The sequence below is a fragment of the Terrapene carolina genome, unplaced genomic scaffold, assembly GCF_002925995.2.
Source record: "Terrapene carolina triunguis isolate 2854851 unplaced genomic scaffold, T_m_triunguis-2.0 Scaffold21, whole genome shotgun sequence".
Taxonomy (NCBI): domain Eukaryota; kingdom Metazoa; phylum Chordata; order Testudines; family Emydidae; genus Terrapene; species Terrapene triunguis.
The window spans coordinates 23,960,126-23,986,326 of record NW_020664372.1 but is presented as its reverse complement, the minus strand read 5'-3'; the positions used below and the strand labels follow the sequence as shown (position 1 = coordinate 23,986,326).

The 26,201-nt window shown below is 38.8% G+C and overlaps 1 protein-coding gene across 1 annotated transcript in view; it reads right to left on the bottom strand.

Moving 5' to 3' along the window:
- The window catches only part of PCCA (propionyl-CoA carboxylase subunit alpha), a 398,317-nt gene that overhangs the window by 258,608 nt on the left and 113,508 nt on the right, over positions 1-26,201 (bottom strand). Inside the window, exons 7-8 of the mRNA XM_024205358.2 lie at positions 13,598-13,729; positions 4,101-4,137 (exon numbers count right to left, since the gene is read on the bottom strand). Of these exons, the coding sequence (XP_024061126.1) occupies positions 4,101-4,137; positions 13,598-13,729 (169 nt within the window). The remainder of the gene's footprint in view (positions 1-4,100; positions 4,138-13,597; positions 13,730-26,201) is intronic.

Below are 26,201 nucleotides of genomic sequence, written 5' to 3'. Positions count from 1 at the left end.
TGATCATCTGTGACACTGGCCTTGGGTCAAGGATAGAGCTGATGTCCCAGGGGGTCCTTTTGTTATTTGGCAATCCTGAGAGGCCTGCCAGTCCTGCTATATAGGAGATGAGGGTGCCTTGGCTGGGTTTTGTGTATCTGTTGGGGGAAAGATGCTGACGGCATTAATTATCATTGTCCTAGTCAATTTTGTATTGATGGCCTGCACCTCTCAGACATTGGCTACAGTCTCAATAACTGAATATATGCACATGGATTAAAGATTGGCTGGATTTTTTATTGTTGCTAAACTCAAAACTAACAGCATTTATGGTAGTATGTTCTAGCAGCAAGGATTAGATTCATCTTCCCAGGTAGGGGTCAATTAATTGAGCAGGGTGGGGTCTTCTACTCTTTCCCACAGATTAAGCAACAATTTACCTTCTTGTGCCTACGTTTGGATTCACGAGTTTACCCAACTCTTGGTGCAAACTTTGGTGCTTTTCCTGCTGCATTAGAATTCACGGGATTGTACACCTGTCTGGGTTTTGGAAATATACAAGCCTTTTTGCCTAATTTAAACAGAGTCTGGTAGACTTTTGATGCTGTATAAAATACGAAATATTGTGATCATTAAGTTGGTCTGTTCAGTCTTTGCACAGTTAAGTATATTCAGTATTTGAGTATCAAAAGGGGTCAGCAGGGGCTTGTGATGGTTCCCTATTGCTGTTGCTTCCCAGTTTTCATCATTGCCAGCACATCTTACCGTCAGGTATTATTTTATTAAATTATTTTTATAAAGTAGTAGCCTTTGGACCATAAACTGTGCCTGTCCAGCAATACGAGAGTCTCTTTTCAGTATCTATTTTAAGCAACATTAAACATCAGCCAGCTATAAGTGAACTGAAACATGACAATAGCATGTTTTCCAGCTACTTTGTTTTTGTACAGGCTTTGTTTTATATTGGCTTTGGTTCCTGGTTGTTCTGCTCACTCACATGGCAAGATGTAAAGTGAAACTTACCAGATCCTGATCATGCTTCAGAGATCAGGACACTAGTAAGTTTCAATTTGCGACTTACAGCCTGAATAGATGGAACAGCCAGGAGATTACCCAAAAAAGAAAATCCCTGCTGGTTTCACATCACTGCCTGTACATCACACAGAACAGAACTCTTCAGAATGGAGCAATAGGAGCAGAGAGAAGAGGAAAGAAAGGATGGACCACAACAAGAAGGGAAAAGGAAGACTGACAACCCATCGGAAGTGATGGGAGAAGAGAATTAAAAATACTGTAAAAATGGTAAAGGAGTAGAGCTAGTGAGATTATATATTGCAGAAAGGACTATGGGAGAAGTAAAGCTCACACAGAAAAGTATGGGGAGAGGGAACATGCAAACAATAAGAGGAAAGAAGAGATGACATAGAACATATCCTAATTTTTTGGGGGCAGCGTAGGGAATGGCAGGGTGAAGGAAACTAAGAGAACACTACACCAATTAAAGGAGGGAAAGAAACAAATTCAGCTCACTTATGATTGGACAATAAAATATGTTTTCTTTCCTTTAAGCTATATTTATTACTTTATTTATAATGATAGCCTTTTCTTAGACAGTTACAGGCAGTACCACATAGAACACTGATGCTGCATGCTACACAGCCAGTATTGCTAATGGACAGCCAGTCAGAATGCACCATTGAGGAGCAGGAAATGAAATCAGCAGAGGGTGTTACTTGGAATGCTAAACACTGATATATGCATTCCAACTGACATCAGAACAATTTTTTCTTTGCAATAACTATCTCAAAGACATTCTTAGAAAAGCAAGACTGTTTGGATGAGCACAGTTAAAGGTAACCTGACAATACTGTAAATAAAATCCAAGTGCCCCAAACAGCAAAAGGGTACAGGTGCATTACACACATTAGAGATTTCGGTTGTATCCTGTTTTCTTATTTTAGGTCCCCTAACAACACAGATCACCACCTCATATGATGCACTTAACCATGCTGAGAACTATACATCACCTTAGAAACCTCAATGAAGTCTAACTATTTGAGCGGGTGGGGGAAACGTGAAAAGTGGCTTTTTTTTTCTTTCAATATACAGCATGATTCGGCAAACTTTTTAAACATAGTTTTTAAAACTAGCCAGAGACCAAAAGAAAAAAAAATGCTACCTGCATAACTCCCTATAACTGTCTCCAATGCCCATCAAGGTTAACAGGTTGAAGTGACAATTATATCAGAAAAAGGAATAGGTCAGGAGGACATCAGGGGGTCGAAAATTAAAAATAAGTGAGAATAAGTTTTAAAAGTCATGTGGAATGCACCACTGCCCCTTGCTATTTGTGTCGCTCAAAATACTCAGTTAATTTACAAAAACACTTGCAGGTAGCCTTTTAGATCAGGGGTTACAAATCCTACAAAAACAAAATTGCAAGTCAAAATATACAAATGAAGCTGAGAAGAATGTATTTAATTTATTTTTTAAAAAGGGTTCCATACTATAAAACTGCAATTTTATTTAACAAATTCTCCTACTAAAATTCTACTGTGGCTAGCAATCTTGTCTTCCTTTCATTTCTGCTTGAATGACAGTGAGTGAGAAGTCATCACCTGATCTCACAACAGTGACATAAAAGCTAGCCAAAAGAAATGCTGAATTAAATTTTGCCATCCTAATTTCTAATTTGTCTACACCTGTGATTTTGGTGCAGTTAAACTAGTGCACTATAGCTGCACCAGTAAAAACTCTCAGTGGGAATGCACTGTACTGGTATAAAAGTGTCATTCAGCACCACAAATTATTCCAGTTTTAAACCAGTCTAAGGTGTGACAGCACTAGTCACCTTTTGCACTGGTGAAGTACATGCATCCATGGTAGGGGTTCGTGTTGGAGTAGCTCAAGGGTAGGCATCCTATGACACGTGTGCCAAAGGCAGCATGCGAGCTGATTTTCAGTGGCACTCATACTGCCTGGGTCCTGGCCACCGGTCCGGGGGGCTCTGCATTTTAAGTTAATTTTAAATGAAGCTTCTTAAACATTTCAAAAACCTTATTTATTTTACATACAACAATAGTTTAGTTATATATTATAGACTTATAGAAAGAGACCTTCTAAAAATGTTAAAATGTGTTACTGGCACGCGAAACCTTAAATTAGAGTGAATAAATGAAGACTCGGCACACCACTTCTGAAAGGTTGCCGACCCCTGGCGTAGCTACACAGTTAAAAAAAAAACAAGAAAACCCTCTTTAAGTGACAAATCCTTAGGCTCATACAACAGTAATCAGAGAGCCCATCCAGGCTTTCACCTCCACAAAACACTTTACAGCAGTGGTTTTCAACCTTTTCTCATTTGCAGACCCCTAAAAAAATTGCAAATGGTGGTGCAGACCCCTTTGGAAATCTTAGGCATAGTCTGCGGTCCCCCAGGGATCCACAGATCACAGGTTGAAAACCACTACTTTACAGAATTACCGAATTCAGGAAAGCACCTCAGCATGTGCTTAACTTTAAGAACATGCATAGATATTTTCCTGAATAAGAAGCTTTCCTAAATGAGGACCGAAGGTGTCTATCACACATTACACTTGGCCTTAGCTAAAATAAGAGTCCCAGGTAGGTTTTTGGTTGCTTTTCTATAATGTATTTAGAAGCAGAATGGTGATTTGATTTTAGGATGGGATAGAAGAAAAGTTAGTGACCCAGACTGTATTCATGCCAACAGTGGTCCAAATAATGATGAAGAATGAAGAGCATAAGCATCATTCTGTCAGCCTCCATATAAAGAGAAATGTACCGTGCCTAACACCTTATGCAAAAAGGGTATCATATTTAATTTCATGAATACTTTAAAATAAATTCCTTTTTAAACTAACCAGTGATCACTGTGTCTTGTATCCTGTCTGCAACTCATTCATATGCTCAGTCTTTAAAGCTCAGTTTGTAAAGCTAAAATGTGATGATTTAAGAGATAGGGCGTTAAGGCAATGGGGAACTTAAAAACCATTAAAACATTATTTGTTCTATAGGGATTACTTATTACACATTCAATTTAGTCAACCATGTCTGCTGAGAGGCACACAAATCCCACCATAGCTAATTTAAGAACTTACCAATTTCCCTTGCAATTCTGACAGCTTCATCTGCATCCTGTAAAAGCAGGAAATGAGACCTAACATTAATCCCATCAGCCATTGCACTATGTCCTTAGGGCAGTCATATATTGCACTACTGTCTCCTCTGATTCATTTAATGTTTGATTTTACAACCTTCTGACCCTTTTCAGTCAGAGGAATGTAAAATTAATACCATAAGTGGAATGTAAATTCTACCTCATCATTATTATACGGAGAAACTCAAAGCAGCAAGCAATCAGCTGACAGGAAGCACTACCAGAATCTCAAAATGATTTTCTGCAGTTGAAGGAATTTAAATGGTAGAATTTAGAAGTTTACAATCAATAATGGATCATAAATCAGATCATTAAAGCTTGTCCATTGCCAGCTTGTTTCTGTCCTCGGTTATTTATGTCATGTTTTCCCAGATGCTGTCAGCAGGGGGAGTTGATTCTCTATTGTTTGGATAAGATTCAGATTCAGAATGAATCTTACAGAACTTCTTTAAGGACTAAATCTTGCAGTCCTTATTCAGGCAAATTTCACATCAACTTCAGTTTTGCAATTTTTAGCCTCAAGACAGATGCTTTAATGTAACTTGTTAGGGTTTTGAACTGTTGTCTGAAATACATAAATTCAAATAATGGTTTCCATGATCAAAAACAGTTTGTAAGATACTATTAATTAGCAAAGTTCTTTTGTTGTCACCATCTATATTGCATCAGCTGACTCAAACTATGGAAAGGAAAATGTAATGGAGTGTGGGTGAGAGGGAAGCCAGGGGAAGTAAAATGATTCTCCCAAGGTACTTTCAGCACAGGTTCACTTGTAACAGCCAAAGTTTCTATCTCATTCAGTAGTTAAATTCTGCTGCCCTTCACCCACAACAATATATTTCCATCATGATACTGTAAAAAGAAAAAAGTTTATATGATAGTGGCATGGGTTAAATCTGAAAATTCCATCCAAATTTGCTAATATTTATACTATTCTGTGACATACATTAAAATATTTGAATGGAAGGCAGTAATGTCTGGAAACCACCAGCTGCTAAGTACGTCTGAAGCTTAAGGGGTTGACTTATGAACATTAAAATGAAACTCAATATTTTTAAAGCTTTTAAGGCAATTCGTTTTAAAAGCACCCAGGTCAGAACTTTTTGTTAAATACATACAAAATGTTCATACCTGGTTCATTTATGTCCAATAATAAAACAAAATCCTCTTTAAAAGTCTTCAGTACCTAGTAACAACCCCATGAAGAATAAGGAGGCTGGCAGGGGAAGTTGTCAGAAAATTTAATTTCCTTTCATTAGCTAGTCTGCGCCACAAATCGGTGCTTGTTAAGTTCAAAGCAGTCCTGAAAGCTACATCGGTTTTAAGTCTTTTTACTCCAAGCAGTCACATCTGTTAATGAGATTTTTCCAAATAACAATTGTTTTTAAGTCAGAGATAAATCTACAAAATAAAATCAAGGTTTACTGTTTTATTACACCTTGCTGCTTTCCATGACCCTGCACTCTCCAAATTTTAGCTTAAAGGGATAAAAATGCATGAAAAGGGTCATTTAAGAATGTTAGTGGTTTCCACACATTGAGTTTGAAGGTTCTTTGTTCCTGCCTGTGACAGTTATGCGAGAATACTTCCCCTTAATAGCCTCTCTGTCAGGAAGTGTTAAACCTGCCAAATGCAGACAATTAGAGCCTCTTGAACAAAATGCAGGAAGAGTGATGACTGATGAAGAGCCACGATTATAGTCAAGAAGGAAACTTTTACATTTCTTTTCTCTTGCAAATTCAGTCATATATTTGCAAAATAGAATTGGGAGAGGGGGAAGCAAATAGGATAAATTTTTTCACTTAGTTACCTGCAAACAAGTGACTAACATATATTGCAAGTTCAGAGAAAAACAAGCAGCAAATCACTGGAAGACAACTTTTCAGAGCCATGATTGTTTTATATATACAGTCAACAATTTTAAAGAATAAATAGCGCAATATGAGGAGCATAGCATTAATTGCCTCCTGAAAAACAGTGAGGGGAACAGATTTAAGAAGTCTGCCCAGCAAGGATATCACTTATTTACACTATTTAACATCAATTTAGTTAGCTCTAATGTATTAAAATTAAAACAACTTCACAATAGCAATTCAATGCATATCCAAATTTTTTAGCTTTCAAAGTCTGCTTTAGAAACAGAAGATATTGTTTGTTTGTTTTCAAATTGTTAAAAGAGGGAGGAGAGATAGAAACTGTTTGGAAAAATGCATAAACAACTAGCATAATCCAGTCTGTAGCAACTGCCTTTTGATCTCTTTCCCTGAAACAGTAAATTTTAATACGGTGCATTTTATTTGAGCATTACATAAATATGGCAAGTGTCCAAGTTCTAATAAAAATTTAAGGCAGTTATTTTTAGATTATTGGTGCTGAGTAGTTCTGACAGACACACTACATAGTTGCCATGGAAAAAAATTCAGTATCACAAATAATGTACTACCCAATGCATAAGAGCACATGTGGAAAATATACAAAGAAAACATGAGTATTAAAAGAGTATTTTAAAATATTTTAATGTACTTCATCTTTTGCAAAGGTTTCATTGGTGTACTGATGTTTCCTATAAATACACATAAGCTACACTAGTTTTTGTTTAAAACAGATTAATTATAAAAAACTATACAATTCTGGCACATTATTTTATTATGTTAATACATTTTTACTAGTTTGAACAATTAATAAAAAAGTGATATAAAAGTCACGTTTTACCGATTATGTTTTTACAAATGGCTGAGTTTACCATGGTTAAGTTAAAGGGGCATTAAAAAGTCATTTTTGTTAAATTAAATAGAAATTTCTTACCTGTTCATTTGGTTTAAATTCTTCTTTGCCAGGTACCAGCAGATGGAAACAGGAAAAAAGTAGAGCTACGGTGATGAAGTGGATTGACTAGCTGAACTAGTTGAGAGACTTTGGGAGCGCTACAATTTTTATTACTTAGTAATAACTACATAATATTTTTCAGGGATGGGGATGTTTGGTGGTGTAGAGGAACTTGGAAAATCCAAACTAATAGATAAGCTGTTACTAATGTCCAATATTTATTTTGCAAGAGGTTTCGGGGGCATTTTAACATCAGCATCCAGCTCAAAAACATACTGAAATGGCTACGTAGGAAAAAAACAAAACATACGGAAAAATCTTCACCCTACTGAAATCTGTGTCAAAATTCCCATTGACTTCAGAGGGGAGAGGATTTAATCTACAGATATTAACCTACTGGACCCACACTCAGCATTGCGGCACACTCTGTACAAGTAAACTGGACACTATCCAGCAATAAAAACTTTTCTCCGCTATCTTCCCCACTCCCACCTTTCACTACGGCCTCTTTCCTCCTCCCCACTACCCAGTTTCTCCCTCACGTTTCTTTAAACTAAAATCTTGCCTTCGGTCACTTTCCCCACTGCGAGAAACCCACATACGCTTCTTTATCACCACTCAGTTTGGTCATTGCTCACCTTGATTATTATTGTAACTTCTTTCTCTTTGGCCTCTCTGCTTCTCACCTCTCCCATTTAATGCCATGTCTTCACTATAGAGACTATACCAGCAAAGCTATAGCACCACAGGATTCTTCTGGCAGCATAACTGCGTTTACACTGGGGGTTAGGTCAGCATAGCTATGTCGCTCAGTGATGTGGGTTTTTCATGCTCCTGGGACATGTAACTATGTTGACCTAAATTTCAAGATGTAGACCAGGCCCCAGTCTAACCAAAATATCTTCTGAAGTCCTCATGTTCTCAAACCGTACTGACTCCCTTTATCTTACTGTATCAGATTCAAGCTCCTCATCCTCATATTCTTGCATAATCCTGCTCTCACCCACAGCTGTGCTCTTATTTCCTCTTACTCCCCAACTCACTTTCACTGCTCCTCCCAATACTCTATCTTCAATGATCCCTTCATCACCCTCTTCCACTCTTGACTTCAGACCTTCATTTATGCTGATCACTCCCCTGGGAACAGGTTCCCTTCTCTTGTATGCCAGGCACCTTCTTCCATTTTTCAAAACTCTTCTTAAAGACGAACCCTTGAAAGAATCCTTTCTACTGTACAATACTTTGTTCTCCTGGCCAATAACTTCTCCACAGCCTCTCCTGCCTGAACTGTTGTGCTGTGTTTAGACCTTTGTTTGTCTCGTATCTTAAATCAGTGATTTTCAACCTTTTTTCATTTGCGGGCCCCTAAAATTTTTCAAATGGAGGTGCTGATCCCTTTGGAAATCTTAGGCATAGTCTGCAGATGCCCTCGGGTCCATGGGTTGAAAACAGTTGTCTTAAATGATGAGCTATTTGAGGAAGGGGACATGGTCTACTCTAGATTTGTGAAGCACCCTGTACATTTCGCGACACTGTTTAAATGACATTTAATAGGCAGATAGATAGCTCTTCACTCTGAGCAATGTAGTCTTCCTTAATGCAGTCTTGAACTGAACAAGACAGTGAAGCACTGGATCTTTCTTATGCCTTTTTGTCCACCAAAAAACAACCACCCTGATCTGACTTTCTAACTTGTGAAGTGGTCTTTACAGTATTATGCAAAGCTCTCTTCACACAGAGCGTGTGAAGGCATTTTTCTTTCCAAATGGAAAGAGGAAGTCATCTTGGTAAGTAAAAAGGAGAACAGATTTAAGCACAAAGGAGAGTTAGGCATTCAACTCCCAATGACTTTCAGTGGAATTAGAGAACATAAAAGCCCTTTGTGTCTTTAAAAATCCCACTCCTCATGACTACCTTGTCCTGATGAAAAGTCAGGTAGGGATTCAAACACAGAAGAGCCTGAAGGCTCTCCCGCTCACTGGCCAAGTGGATGGCCACCAGAAAGGCAGAAATGCGAAGTTAAAAACAAGTCTGAGACCCAAACACCATGCTTTTAGCTAGCTCCTCATCCCCTCCCTTGAATGCAGCTCCTGTGATAGTATCCACTGAGCTCCTCACTGCGTTGCCCCTCACTTCCTGGCTGAATTGGCAAATGGAATGCAGAGCTGTTCTGCACTCTAGCTGATTGATCAAAAAAACCTCTGTCTACCAGGGACTAAAAGTCCTGTAACACTCTGTGATCCAGGTGGATACCACAATAAACAAGTTCACATCTGTTGTGATTCCTTCCAATCAGGGATTCAAGGGCAATTGCAGGCAGATATTCTCATCCTACTTTGGTTGATGGGGTTCTTCCCGTTGGTCTAAGTATATAATGTCACCGGCTTTCCCAGTCAAGTCAACCTCTCTTCTGTTCAAGGCTTTATTTCATGTGGAAGCAGTGTTGACTAGTGTGCATATCTATAGGTTGTTTCTGATATCCAGGAATCTCACAAGAATCTAAAAGAAACAATTTCCCTTTCTCCCCAGAAGGTAGGAAATGTAAACTGATTAGTAAGTTTTGTTTTATGAGAATTTTGGGGGGGAGGGGTGGCAGGAGTTTTGATGGACACTGCTCTTCATTCAAGAAGGTGCTGATCTCATCCAAACATTGAGGGCTGGGAGATGACGTTGTTTATATTTGGCATAAAGGTCACGTACAGCTGCCTGTCATCCACATACTAATACAAACATCATATCACTAGTGATCCTCTTTCCATTCATATTTGGGGTTCTGGGAGTTTCTGAGCTAGTTTTCCAAAAAACATTGCACCTACAGGCCTCTGGCATCAGTACATATAGTCAGTTATTTTCAGTTATTAATGGGGAAAATAACTGACTATATGTACATATGCCAGAGGCCTGTAGGTGCAATGTTTTTTGGAAAACTAGCTATTAGTTCTGTCATTAGTGTTTACTAACCACTCATCAAGCCCACAAAATCAGGATATTTTACAATAGCACAAAACAACCAGTACCTAAAAATATTAAGGCTGTGTCTACACTACCAGTTTTTAGCAATACAGCTGTGCCACTACAGCTGGGCCGCTAAAATGCGCACAGTGTAGCCGCTGTCTGTCGGCTCTCCTGCCGACAAAAAACTTCCACCCCCAATGAGCGGCGTTAGCGGCGTCGGCAGGAGCGCTCTCCACACTGAGCGCTGTTCACACCGGTGCTTGTCGTCGACAAAACTTTCGTCTTTCGAGGGTGGGGGGTTCCAACACCTCTGAACGACTCAAGTTTTGTTTTTCACTTGCCAGTATAGACATAGCCCAATAAAACAACTTTATGAGCATTTTTAATATTAAGTGTTCCATAAACATTTGATGGTTTCATGTGTAAAATAAAAGCTATTTATGAATATTCAACTCCATGGGTCCTACTCATGAGATTTTTTTTCCAGCTGCAGTCCTCACTTGCCCTCAGGATTGTTAGAATGAGGGACAAGGTATCAGGAAGAGCAGAGTTCAGCTGGGTAACAGCTAGACTGTTGCTAAGTCTTCCGAACCTTGTATGGAGCAGTTGCTGAAAGACAGGACATAGAAGCCTGCAATGGATCCAAGATGACCTGTTATTGCTGCAACACCTCTGCATTCCCATCAACATTAGCACTGCACCAGCAGAGAGTACACCAGCGTAGGTAGTGGCTTTATAAAGGTTTGATCCAAGGCAGTGTACTCTCCTGGATGGTAATGCCATTGTAAAATGCCTGTGAACACTTTTATTTGTGAACACGAGTCCTTCAGACATCGCAGGCCCCAGGCATTTCCATCTCCAGCACTAGCAATGCTATTTTGCCTACAGCAGGGGTCTTAAACTCAAATGACCACGAGGGCCACAGGAGGACTAGTACATTGGCCTGAGGGCCGCATTACTGACACCTCACCCCCGGCGTCCTCAGCCCTACCCCCACTCCACCCCTTCCATGAGGCCCCGCCCCTGCCCTGCCTCTTCCCACCCCTTCCCTGCCCCCATTCCAACCCCTTCCCTGAAATCCCCACCCCAACTCTGCCCCTCCCCGCCCCCAGGGGGTGAAGAAGGGGTGTGGGATTTGGCATGGGCTCAGGGTGCAGGAGGGGTGTGGGGTACAGCAGGGGGTAGGGGTGCAGGAGGGATGCAGCAGGGGGTTGGGGTGCAGGATGGGTTCGGGGGGCGGGCTCCGGGAAGCGGCTGGAACCTGGGGAAGGGAGGGTGCAGGGTTGTTTCTGTTGCTTCAGGCACCGCCCCCAGCAGCTCCCATTGGCCGGGAACAGGGAAACGCGGCCAATGGGAGCTGCTGAGGGTGGTGCCTGAAGCAACAGCAACACACAGATCCTGCGCCCTCTCTTCCCACGTTCTGGCCGCTTTCTGGAGTGGCGCGGGGGCAGGGCAGGCAGACAGGGAGCCTGCTCTGCCCCCGGTGCACGTCCGGCCGGAGCCGCTCTAGGTAAACGCTGGAGGAGGGCGGGGGGGCCGCTAGGAGCTCGCGAGCCGCAGAAAATAACCCCGCGGGCCGCATGCGGCCCCCAGGCCGCGTGTTTGAGACCCCTGGCCTAGAGTATGCAGATCCACAGTGACTAGCATCCAGCGTCCAGTCATTATCTAGGTCATTCTCAGGCCAATTCAAAGAAGCATCCACATAGGAAAAAATGGTTTTGTAAAGCTGTCTCTCTATGGGGAAAGCATAATGAAAGCAAAGCTACCTGTGTAAAAGCCAGGCTGGCTTCTCTTGCTGCAGGAAAAGCTAGATTTAGGCTGTGTCTACACTGCCACTTTCAGCGCTAAAACTTTAGTCGTTCAAGGGTGTGAAAAAACACCCCACGAAGTGACAAAAGTTTTAGCACTGAAAAGCACCAGTATAGACAGCGCTTTATCAAAGCTACCACCACTTGTTGGGGGTGGGTTGTTGTTTTTTTTAAAATCGCCGGGAGAGCTCTCCCCCAGCGATAAAGTGTGTCTACACTGCCCACGTCACAGCACCGCCACGGCCGTGCTGTAACGTGGGCAGTGTAGATATACCCTTAGTGAAAACGCAGAACTTGGAGATGAAGGACTACCTCTGCTCCCAGGTCCGTAGGATATGTTCTTTCAATTTCTCCCCTCATTATGTCCTCTCTACCTCCCTCTCTCCCATTAATCTCTCTGTCACTCATTCCTTCCAGCAAAAAACACCAGAAGGTTTTAATCCTGAGTAGCTGACATGATGCTGAACACTGTGTGTCTTGGTCTATGCAGATCAGTAAGTGTTTGTCTACGAGGGAAAAGCCCAGAATAGCTAGTACAGTATAGCTATCAGTGAGTATTTAGTACCATCTCCTTGTGTGGACACACTTATTCTGTGCAAAGAATGCTTTTGTGCAGTTTAGCTTAATCCATTTTGGAAGAGGATTAACCTACACCACAAAAAGGCACTCTTGCACTTTAAATTCACACCCTAGATATTTTGCACTAAAATCCCCATGAAATCCCCAAGTAGACAAGCCCTAAATCATGGTCATCATTATGACAAGAAATTCATTTGTTCACAATCATCTTCAAAGCGCAACAATATTTCATAATGTACACAAAGCCTTGTGAGGTCCAGGTCAATGCCAAGTGTCAAGATTATAATTTTATACCATAACAAAAACAGATGAAGGGATTTTTGCTCAAATTTATCCCAAAAATTCAACTTGAAGATGAAGACCAACCATGAGAAATTTCACCCCAAAAGGTGAACGTTTCAACAAGTTTTCAGCATGTGAAAACAGTTTTGTATTATGAGCCCATTATGTAGCCTATACACAGACACACACAAAGGTAGAAAAATAGAAGACCAACATCACAATCAATATGTCAAAGGAGAGATGAAATCAAAACATTTTCCGTTTCGCTGTAAGAAACACAGCAAAGATGGTTGAAAAATCTATGGGAAATAGTGTAAGAATTCCTACTAAAAGCAGGGAAGAAACACTGCTTATAAGTCTGGAAGAAAAGAAAAGAAACAGCTTTTTTATAGAACCAGTCTCATAATATATGGTAGTCTACAACTGACTCAGTACTGGGGAGAAATACAAAATAGACATGGTGTATCAAATGCCATTGCCCCTGCAAAACCTGTGCTGCCCACAAATACTTAACATATTAACTTTGGCAACACTTTACCTAGGCCATGCCAATAAAGTTAATACAACTGGTGGGAAAATGAAGGAAGAAAAACACACATCAAGGTATGCATGCACGCATGCACGCACACACACACTCACAACCACCAACCTACACCTGGTGTATTAAACTCATATTCCCCTGTCTTAACTATCTCAAATGTAATTTAAAATGTGAGATGTTTTGAGGAACCACACTTCGTATGCCGTCCATGGCATACTGCTTAATATTTGACAATTCATTCTATTCTTCCAACAGCTCTTCTTCTTCAGAAGCATTTTTGCCATTGAAAATATCAGGACCATGACATTTTTCAGTTGGATCTTCTATTGAAGTTGGAATATTGAATTTATAATTGCATCCTATATCACACCTTTGAAAAGAGTGGTACTTTTATTTAAACAATGTGAGAGCCTATACAGGAGAGACAGCAGTTAAACAGTTTCTCACCTTGACCACTCCATCAAAGCCAGGGATTGTGTTGACCTTTGCATTCTTGGCTAATAATTTGCTTTCAATCTTGTCTCCCATAGCTTGAATAGCATGTGTGTCAGGTCCAATAAAGGTGACACCTTCTGATGCCTGTGGAGACAATGAAGGTTTAAATTTAAAAAAAAAAATCCTTAGGCAGGAGTTCATTATGGGTTTACACAAGAAAAATCTAAATTACTTAATGAAACTTTATTTGGAAAATAATATATTTATGGAGAAACATAACTAAAAGGGAAGAAGCATTTGAGCTGGTACATTAAAAATGTATATGGACTTGTTAAACATGCATACACACAGATTCAAAGCCCCTATAATCCATGTCTGTATAAATCAAAGCCAGGCCAAAGAAAACAGCAGAAAGTCAAAGTATTCCAGTTTGAAAATCAGAAATATCCCTTGAGTGAGAGCAGTCCAGTTAACCAATGATTGAAATAGCCACAAGTGACTTATAAAGATTGCTTACTAAAGTATAATACAGTTCAGGATTTCATTATGCATTCTTTAAACCAAAGCCTTATCCAACATCAAAATGAAAGTCTGTTATTCAACATTTTAAAATACTTTGAAGACTGAACTTAAAAAATATTGAAAATACTGCAATATGGAAAATATAATATATGCATGCATCCTTCAGACAAGCAAAATCTTACAAATGTGGTTTTCCACATTCAGCTGGAAACAGGGTGGCATAAAAATTACTTTAATACCAGTAGCATGAATTATGATTTTTCCTCATTTATCCCCTATGATGCTAGCCAACAAAAGTGGGTTTTCTTAAGTGAAAAATGTACCTTTCATAACAGTTTCTTAGAATCTTCTATTAAGGGATAATATTATGCAGGTCCACCAGCAATTCCACTGCAATCACCTTTGGTGAAAGTTACTATTTTCCTTTTCTGTGTGCGCACACACACGTAGTGTAAGGAGCTTGTGTGTCCTTTGTACTCGAAAATTAGAACCAGAACTATTACATTATTAAGATATTCAAAATTTTATATGGGGATCAAAGTAGGATTAAGGTTAACCATCAAAAGAGTAGTCATGCCAGACTGTATGGCTTCTCCCATTGGCTTGATTTAAGAGAGAAGAACCTCTCTCTAACTGATCAATCAGTTAAGAAGCAAAAGTTACCCACCACAACTGAAAGTGTTGAGGAAGGACAGCTTACTGAATACCAATATTTTCTCAACTGACATTTAACACTGATACTATTTTGAAGTTCAGAATTTGTGCTTTAAAGTTTGTGGAATGACCCAGGTCAGCCACCATCAACACTGCCATAGTAACGAATAATCATGATAAGGAATAATCAAATGCTTATTAATATTTTTAAACCAAATGTTTGTACTTATACCAGTTTGTAAAGGCTGTTGGACATCTGTATACTTGGATACTCTGTGAGGTGTGTTGAACCAAATGTGTCCTATAATAAATGTTTAAGGTACAAACATATACACATGTGCATATTATTATAATCCTGACCAAAGCCCATCTCATTGACCACCAACTAAGTATAAAGGCCTCCTCATGTCACCCACAGGTTATCAAAGTACAACTCTACACCCCATGCCTCAGTCATGGTGCCAGGCCTAACATTCCCAGGTCCACTATAAGGGACTAAAAACAATTGGAAAATAAAATCTGTCTATCAGTCGTACAAGGGAATGTGCAGACTAAGGAACAGACGGGGCGTGAATATGTGAATGGGAAAGTAAGGTGGCCACATAACAACAGTGTTTAGCCCACTGGGCCATCTTCAGTCCAAGTATTATGCTTTTCCGGGACGATGGGTAAATATCCTCCCCATAAAGAGACAAAAAATGGGGGAATTTAGTAGGAAGAGAGCCTGAGACATAAGCCCTTGTATCAGAGGCCTGGTATGAGGCAGGACCTGCTCATAGAATCTGGCAAGAACAGGGCTGATATTACAGAAATACACACTCCTAGTCACAGAGCAAACACATCCCGATATCAAGTGGTACCAGAACATCCTAATATCAAGGATGGTACAAAAACATTCCCCAAGGACAACAGGAACACACTGACCCCTTCTAAAAAATGTCAGGATGACAGTACGTATAAAGATGTTTTGATTGAACCAACATGTACAAGGTGATGGGTAATAACTAGCCCCATCAGGGGGCAGTAACTAACTATGTTAGAGGGGCAATACTAACTTGTTTGTATCGAGGTATAAAGATGTATCTCAGAGGAAGTATTTGTCTGGCCTAGGAAGGAATGGAAAGTCCCGCCATTCACTGAGCTGGTACATTGTTATGGGCATACATGTATTAGTGGTCTGGTAGAGGCTGTGGGATAATAGTACTGTGCTTTGTCGACAATAAACCTGGCCTGGTGCCTTCGTCCGTTAACGGATTTTGTGGTCATTGAGCAATTCGCTCGAGGTCCACCGTGCCAGCTGTCTGCGTAGGGCTGGGGCAGCACACAGAGAGCACACACACATACAGCCAAACATCTATCAACATCTAACTACAAAATTAAAATTAATTTTATGTGTGGGGTGTGTGCGCGCACGTTGGGTTGTCACCTATTTATCTTATCCTTTTAAGACAATGTAATCATTTATGATTATTATGGCTGATGTCACAGTAGCTAGGTCTTCACATTTTATTGATGTGTCAATAAAGAACAACTTATTGATATAAACACCAAAATGTGAAAAATGCAATGTCACGATGTTGCAAAAATAACAATCAATGCACATTATTTGTTACAAAATGGTCTCTTTGGGATTGCTTAGAATGCAGAGATGGTAAGATGTTCTCACTGACATGAAATAAGGAGTTGATCTTAGGGATGAGCACCTTAGGTATTCAGGGAGGAGGGTGGTATTCTGAACACCGATCACTTTGTTCAGAAAAAAATTCAGATATAGTCTGAATTGAGGGCCACTAAAAAAGGCTATTTTGAGGGAGTCAAGTAATGGATAATACTAAGGGGCTTGTTGGAGTGGTTAATAGAAAGGTTTAATGAGAACCTGCAGCACTAAATTGAGATTTGGTTTCAGAAGAAGTCAGCTTAGGGCTTAAGTCTTTAAATGGATTTAAGGAAATAGACAATATGAATGTAAACAGAAAAAAAAACCAACCCTGTTTTCTGTTTTGTTTTTTTCTTAAACAGAAAACTAGGAGCCTAAGTTTGAAGGTATTTAAATTGAACCCTGTTTTGAAGTGTCTGACAGAAACAGTGAAATAGGTGGATAAGAATGTGGAAGAATGATTCCTTCAGGTAGATCTAGCAGAGAGAATCAAAAACCTGCATTATTTCTTGAACTAGCAGAGGGGGAGAATCATCATCCAGAAGTGAGTGAGGGAGAGAGTTTCACAAACTGCCGAGGGGAAAGTTCACGACATTCGCAGAGGTGATTAAGTTACATGGAATTCATTTGTTAACTGGATCTTTTGAAGATGCATCGCCCTAGTGAAATGACCAACTTTTTATTAAAAAAGAGAATCTGCTGCATCTATAGTATAGATACAATAGCAGGTTTCTTTCATATTCTTGAATCTTAAGTAGTTATGAACACACAACAGGAACAAGTTTCTTCTCAGGAAGGTGTTACCACTCAGTCCACGAGTCAATAATATTTGTGAAGACTGGTATTAAAAATCCTACATTTCCTTTGTATTCTTCTATTTAAAAGGAGTCTTTGATCTTTATTTATATATTTTTTGTAATTGATCACATATCCCCATCATTGAGTCTGCCAGAATCAAACTCCGCAGAGGACCGGAAGAGAGAGAAGGAGAAGGAAACTTAATCTTCTTCAGACAGTGATGTACAGTATCTCACTGACAAAAGTGCCAGTCATTGCATATACTTTTGGCAGCTAAGACTCTGATATATGTTAGGAAGGTGCAGGGGTGAAAGTAAGCCGGTACGGGCCGGTAAGGCATACCAGTAAAAAGTGGCCGCAGGTACTGGCCTGTACTAGCCAACGTTAAAGCACTGCCACAGCAGTGCTTTAACGACTCCGCTTAAAGCACTTTAACGTCGCTGCCCCTTTTGCACCCCCCATCGGCAGCCCTGCCGGGTCCCTACCGGCAAGGACGATGATGGGGGGAGGGGGAGGGGGGCAGCGACGTTAAAGCAGCCAGAGCCCCGGGCCCTTTAAGTCGCCGCTGGAGCCCCTGGCAGCGCGGGCCAGGCTGCGCGGATGAGCTGGCTGGGGGACGCTGATCCCACAGCCCCGCCCCTTGCACCTGAGGCCTCACCCCTTTTGGGGGCCGGCACCGGTAAATGTTGAATGTTACTTTCATCCCTAGGAAGGTGAGGGGGGATGAGAAAGGAAGGGAAAAAAGCTAAGAAGAGAAGGAGCAGAAAAAGTGATGATGAAGAAAGGAACTTCACCTAGAAGCGTAGAGGAAAGCATTACGGACTCAGTTCTACAAGGAGCTGAGCATTGTGACCCCAATTCAGCAAAGTATTTAAGCATGTAAGTAGTCACACTGACTTGGGACAAACCACAGACAAAGTTAAGCTCACGCGTAAATGTTTACTGGATCTGAGCCAGAGTTCAGCAGCTCACAGGATGAAGGTCTGAATACTTCTCCGTAAGAGGAGCAATGAAGAAGTCATGAACTGGATCCTATGGCCAAGCCACTGCTCACTGTGGTGCACAGAGTCCACAATTACAACAAATAAAACTTCTGTGCTGTCTTTTTGTTCTCTAATGCAAGCAGAGATACCAAGGAAGAATAGATTCTAGATGAGTCCACTTTAGAACTTCCAGAATAAATCTACATTCTACACTTGCAGAAGATATGACAGACTCACAACATTCGTACATGTTGAGTCCAAGAAAGTTAAAGTACCTGCATGGTTTAAAAAAACAAAAAACAAAAACAAACAAAAAAAAACACACAACAACAACATGGGTTTAAAAAAATTCTTAAATCATCTTCAAATTTAGTTTAAAACTTGTGCTTTCTAAAAATAAGAGGGAAACAATCTCCCTTTCGACACATGCACCAACTCACTGTCCTATGCATCTGACAACTCAAAATCTTTGTCCTCCCATAAAACTATTCTAAAAATGTCAACAGGAGACAGAAAAGCACCTGTTCTTCATCCCCCTATGAAACTAGTCTAGCTACACTGGGTCACTTCCCCCATCTAGTTCTTTCCCACCGCCTAAATTATTCCAAAAAGTGATTTAACACTATGAAGTGTGACGAGATCACTCAAAATGCGGGACTCTGCACATTGTGCTCTGCAACACACCAATGAAACTGCAGAAAATTTAACAAATACCCAAACTAAGATGCTAAAATGCAGACCAAATCCTTTTCGGCTGATAGTATGTCAAACTCCTGTTACACTAAATATCAAGAACAACTTCCAACTGTTCTCTTTCCCACATATGTATTCAAAAAATATATTCAAAACTTGAAGACTTATTGAACACCAACCCTTGCCACGTTTCCACTTTGCATTTAGACTGTTACATTCGGGTCTCACAGTAAACTCAGCATAACATGCATCTGCATTTTGTTTAGAAATAGAATGGTCATGTACCCAATGGTAAAGTTTTGTCAGTTGTTTCCTGTATACCCAAAAGCAAACTACAACAAGGGGAATTTTGGTGGTTCTACTTTTCTAAAGAACAAATTTATAATTAGGGCTGTCAAACGATTAAAAAAAAATTACTCACAATTAATCGCGTGATTAAAAAAATTAATCGTGATTAATCGCACTGTTAAACAATAATAGAATACCATTTATTTAAATATTTTTGGATGTTTTCTACATTTTCAAATATATTGGTTTCAATTACAACACAGAATACAAAGTGTACCATGCTCACTTTATATTGATTTTTTTATTACAAATATTTGCACTGTAAAAAACAAAAGAAATAGTATTTTCAATTCACCTAATATAAGTAATGTAGTGCAATCTCTTTATCATGAAAGTTGAACTTACAAATGTCGAATTATGTACAAAAAAACTGCATTTAAAAATAAAACAATGTAAAAACTTTAGAGCCTACAAGTCCACTCAGTCCTACTTCAGCCAATCGCTCAGACAAACAAGTTTGTTTACATTTGCAGGAGATAATGCTGCCCGCTTCTTGTTCACGTCACCTGAAAGTGAGAACAGGTGTTCTCATGGCACTGTTGTTGCCGGCGTCACAAGGTATTTACATGCCAGATGCGCTAAAGACTCATATGTCCCTTCATGCTTCAACCACAATTCCAGAGGCTATGCATCCAGGCTGATGGCGAGTTCTGCTCGGTAACGATCCAAAGCAGAGCAGACCGATGCATGTTCATTTTCATCATCTGAGTCAGATGCCACCAGCAGAAGGTTGATTTTCTTTTTTGGTGGTTCAGGTTCTACAGTTTCCGCATCTGAGTGTTGCGCTTTTAAGACTTCTGAAAGCATGCTCCACACCTCGTCCCTCTCAGATTTTGGATGGCACTTCAAATTCTTAACGTTGGGTCGAGTGCTGTAGCTATTTCTAGAAATCTCATATTGGTACCTTCTTTGCATTTTGTCAAATCTGCAGTGAAAGTCTTCTTAAATCAAACAACATGTGCTGGGTCATCATCCGAGACTGCTATAACATGAAATATATGGCAGAATGTGGGAAAAACAGAGCAGGAGACATACAATTCTCCCCCAAGGAGTTCAGTCACAAATTTAATTAATGCACTATTTTTTTTTTTAAACAAACATCATCAGCATGGAAGCATGTCCTCCGGAATGGTGGCTGAAGCATGAAGGGGTATACGAATGTTTAGCATATCTGGCATGTAAATACCTTGCAACGCCGGCTACAAAAGTGCCATGCGAACGTCTGTTCTCACTTTCGGGTGACATTGTAAGTTAGAAGCGGGCAGCAGTATCTCCCGTAAAGGTAAACAAACTTGTGTGTCTTAGCGATTGGCTGAACAAGAAGTAGGACTGAGTGGATTTGTAGGCTCTAAAGTTTTACATTGTTTTGTTTTTGAGTACAGTTATGTAATTAAAAAAATCTACATTTGTAAGTTACACTTTCACGATAGAGATTGCACTACAGTACTTGCATGAGGAGAACTGAAAAATACTATTTCCTTTGTTTATCATTTTTACAGTGCAATTATTCGTAATCAAAAATAATATAAAGTGAGCTGCTTAGTCCACGAAAGCTTATGCTCAAATAAATTTGTTAGTCTCTAAGGTGCCACAAGTACTCCTGTTCTTTTTACTAGTCTCTGTGACTAACAGAAGTTTTTCAACAAACTTTTTATGTAGCTTCTACCAGTAAGGCATCTAGCACACACTTCCTTGTGACTTTCACCCCTCACTCAATTCAATGAGTCAGAATCAGCAGATACTCAGCTTTCCAGTTCCAGATGAACTTCAAGCAATTAGATTCTAACCAAAAGGGATATACCCATCCTCTGTAGCAGAGTTGTTTGCCAAGATATTAAAGTTATCACAATGGATGATCTGTCTGATTGGTTAAAAAGCTAAGTATGGGAAATACCATCTGTATACTAGAGAGACTGGTTCTCTGCTTGACAGAAAATAGGATTAATACACTCTTTCAAACACATCTAGAATCCCATATTAAGAGAGACAAGTTACAGAAATGCATCATCATAGGTCTGGTTTTCAATAAATTTGGGGATATTAAATCCCTTGACCTATCTGATCATGTGTGTGAAAACAGATTTACATACGTGCACACATACTTCTGGTCAGATGCTCAAAAAGTAAACTCACATTTTACATGTGAGCAGAGGCACAACTACAAATGTAGAAAATCAATCCCTACATTGTATAAGTCATTAGTGTCTTTTGGGTCAAGGAATCCAAGAAGAAATTAATTTGGCCCTGTGCATTATCCTATATTTGAAATTTATATATTTTATATTACACACACACACACACACACCAGTCACAACAGAAATATCAAAATAGTGTAATTTGATCAAGTTATCCTGTAACAATTTTTTAGTTTTGTACCTTGCATTATGCATGTTACTGTTTACATATTCTATCACGTAGATGTAAGTGCTGTATGTAAGAGTATATCTTAAAAATAAAAAGGGTTTTTTAAAAAAAACAAAGGAAAAAAGTTGTTGAAAAAAGAAGGAACTCTACTTCAAATCAAATGAAACTAGGTTTAAGAAATTTGCTTCAGACTGTTCTTAAAATTGAGTTTATAGAAACCTTAAAAGCACTTTCACAACTATGAACATAAGGGAAAAAAACGTGACCATGATAGGATACCCATTTAAAATCCTGCAACCCCTGAAATAGGTTGGATAGTATTTACTCTACTTGGAATTCATCCAAGTGGGAGGCTTAAATTTATGTTTTTGCTTTATTAAAACATAGACTAACAAGGTTTATTTGTATACTCCTCTGTAGTACAACACCAACACACTGAGAACTGCTATGAATTTAAGCCCACTCTTCATTCCAAGTAACAGTCTAACTTATACATAGTAATGGCAATATATACATGATCAGACAGCCAACTAGCCAGAAATAAATTTTGTTGCAAATTAATCATTTTATTGGAGACAGTGAATTTTTGTCCTATAATACCAATAAAATAACATACGTAATCAGTCTAGCCTTCTGGATATTTAATACATTTCAGTCCATATTACAAGCACAAGCCTCCTATGGACAGGATACAAAAATAGGACTACCTCAAGTTGCACCAAACATTTGACACTCTTGCCCTCTCTGTAACAGGCTGCGAAGAGAGTATGGGCACAGTGTTTACACTATATTTAAGTACACTTCCACAAGAACGAACATTTAAAAAAAAGGGCCACTGAAACTGTTCCAGAATTCTGTTTAGATAGAATCATGCTTAGATAAAGTTTAAACATGATTTCCAAGCACTGTTTCTGGCCCAGTATGGACTGGACCCAAGACTGCATTATAGGAGTCTAGTTCCACTACCCCTGCAACTGGTTGTCTCAGAAGAAAGGTATGTAACCTCTTGGGTAGGGGTCAAGGAGCAGCCATAATACATCTAGTCAGCATCACCTAAGGCACAAATAACTAAATTAAAAAGTAATATTAGAAACTAACATTTATTTTAAAGTTTCCTAAAATATGAAATTCTATACCCATAACATGGTAATTAGAATGGCACAATAAAGAATATTAATCTTATAAGGGCATATATATTCCAAAATCATACTATCGTACAGTATGAACTAATTTTCACATTTATTACATACAGGAATTTCATAGTATATACAATAAATTGTATTTTCTTTATTTAGAAGAAATTTCCAATTTGTAGAAATGCAATAAGAACACTAAAATATCAGTAACAGGAGAGTGCAACAGTAAAAAACAATTGAAAAAACGTTCTCTGCACTCTCAAAAAGCTAACCATCTTTGTGAAAAAATATTCAAATTCAAGTTTTTGCTTTGGATTTTACTATGAAGGCCAAATCTAATTTAATAAAACACTAAATCAAAGCTTAAGAATAATCTAAGTAATCATCTTTTTATTATTATAACTGTACATTTCTCAAGAACCCAAATGCATCACCGGTCCATATAAGAAGTCAGAAAGCACATTCTAACAAAGAAAATCTACTATAAAATGTAAGTGTACAGTAACTTACATGACATACAAATATTAATGATCAATTGTGCTTCTATCTATAGGATACTTTAAAAAAAAAAGTGAGGATCCCAAAAAGGATACAAAGTTAACTTTAACATTATGCACCACAACAGAACTAAGTATTTAACTTTTCAGAAATAATGAACACCCAGAAAATTTAGGTAGAACTAGATGAAAACACGTAAGAATTTCCCCTAGATGTTTTCCATATTGTTTTCTTCAGTTCATGGCACTGAAACCTGCCTTGGTTTTTTACATGATAAAAGAAATCTGTGGAACTAATCCTAGAAACCTCTTTCTGTTTTCTTGCATAACACCTCCAGGCGACAGTAAAGACAAAATGCTTCATTTGCATCCTTAAACATTAGAAACTGGGAATGAGCCTTTTCAGCTGCAAATGTTATTGCATCTACATTTCCAGAAGAGAAAAAAGGTTAAACAGCCTACTCAGGTTTATGTTAACTCATCTCTTTTTAGCACCATGATCAGCACAAAGAGCAGAGAATGCAGAGGCTTAACGGCCCAACCTCTTTCTTCATTACGTTCAATTAGATTCTGGAAATGGATATAGCTCCTGATTACATGAAGATAAAGAGAAGAAATCAGGTATGCACAAAGGAAATGGCAAACACTAACAAGTGTAATCTCAATCTTCTCAATCTTCCAGCCTTGTAGGGACCATTTTCATTTTTAGTGTAAGACAAAAAAGTTCTATCAGTTCTCTTCACTGCAAGACCATCTGTGGTAGAGGATTTTGCCAGAGGCAAAAGGAGCATCTATCTCACCATTAGTACAAGTTGTTGGGTTTTTGTTTTTTCTTAAACGTTCATAAGATGCAAGTGTTGTACAAAACGTTCTGAAAGTGTCAGCAAGATAGAAAAAGCCTTCACTCACCTGAGGTACTACATATGGAACACCATTCCCACCAATTAGACAGTGAATATGAATCCCTTTTAGTTACACCAATTATTAAGCAACTTACCTTTTCTCCAGGATATAAACAGCCACATAAGATTTGTTCTTCAAAAGGCATTAGTTAATTTCCCCTGTCCACCAAAAAAAGTCTTTTTTAGGATTCATCTAATATACCAATCATTTCTCTTTTCCAAAAGAAGCACTACTTCAACGATTGTACTATCTGCAGTAGAGAAAGTTACCAGTACTTTATTTTCCAAGCTGTTTGACTTTCAGTCTGGAAGCAATAACTGCACTTGGCACAGAACACTCAAGTAGATGTTTAATACAAAATATACATTACACTAAATGAAAAACAGGCACCGATGGTGGAGAGGAGGGGGTGTTCCTTTGGCTAAACTAGTATCTCATGTTACTAAGGAACTGGGCTCACTTCTTACGAGTATTTTACATTTCATATATTACCAAGCTAAAAGTTAATATACGTATGTGCATATGACATATCTAAATACCCTACAACCATACCTTTGTCCATTCAATGCCACAGGTGTACATGAAGCCTTTCAAATAAATACAAGAATGAAACTTTCTTCTCTGAAATGTTTGCAACAGTTCTCAATTCTACAAAAGATTATGCTTGTGCTTAACTTACATGGCTATAACAAAATAATGCGAACAATTGAAGCTCAACAAATAATGATAATCAATAATACAAATAATTATAAAATCTTAATTGTGTGTATTATTGTAGTGGCTAGCAGCCCCAGTCATGAACCAGGACCACACTGTGCTAGGTGCTGTACAAACAGAAATAAAAGACAGTCTCTGCCCCAAAAAGCTTACAATCTCAGCCTTGTAGTCACAGGATTTTTTTAATTGCAATAATCCCATAAAACTGAATCAGAACTTGGAGGGAATGCCTTTAAGTCAAATAATAAATCAATAATGTTTAATATTTTACCAATACTTTTTCCCCCAGAGATCTCACAGGGGTTACAAAGCTGAATAAGCATCAATATACCCATATTGCAAATTGAGAATCTGAGTCAGAGAGAGTACAAATGACTTCCCCAATGTAAGTCTGTTGCAGAACTGGGTGCTGGAAGTAGTGGCATTGATGATTCAGTAAGTGGCATTGTCTCAACAAATCAGTAATGAGCTAGTGTCACAGCAGGGTGCTTGGATCATCATGATACTGGGAGGTCCCAGTTTTCAAATGGCATAAAACTGAGGTAGTCATTAAATATCCAGTAGCACTATTCATAAGAATGAGGCTGTAAGCCCATTGTCCTGACTAAACTCCAACTTGGGTAATTACATTCTGCCTACCTAAAGTCCCCTGTTTTTTCAATTGGACATACTATTCTTCTTCATTTCCTGCCCTTAAATGAAGAGTACATTGTTGCTGTGCTCTGTCAAACTCAAGCTGCATATGATCATCGATCTAGAGGCACTCCATTGGTAGGAGAAGTCATCCTAAAATATATCAGTTTAAAGTTGTGAAGTGTTTTAAGATCGTCCAACATATATACAAATGCAAGTAACTATAACACATGTAATACAGATATCTAAATAAACCTCATATATTACAGTATATACAACACTACATACAGTATATATTACACTGTCATACAATACAGCAGTATTGGTAGAGCATCCTTTTACAAATAGAGGGAATTTGAGATAATATAGCTTTAGATCCTAGAAAACTAATAGTGTAGTCAAATAAACCAACTGAATGAAAGAGTTTTTTTTTTTAAATTTGTTTACTACAAAAAAAGCAACCTTTAAACTTGTGCACACAGAACTTGGACAAAACTTATTATCTGGTAATGGAAGATAAACTCTCTCTTACAGCTAGTACCAAACAAGCTCACTGAGAAGTAGCAAACATGTAGTCTTCCGTGCTATTACCTTGGTTATTTAATAGCGATACAATGCTCCCTCCAATTGCTCTGTTCTACGTTCAACTGTTCTAAATTATGTCAGGTAAGTTATTACAGGGTTTTTTCTCCTCCTGAATACTAATGTGTT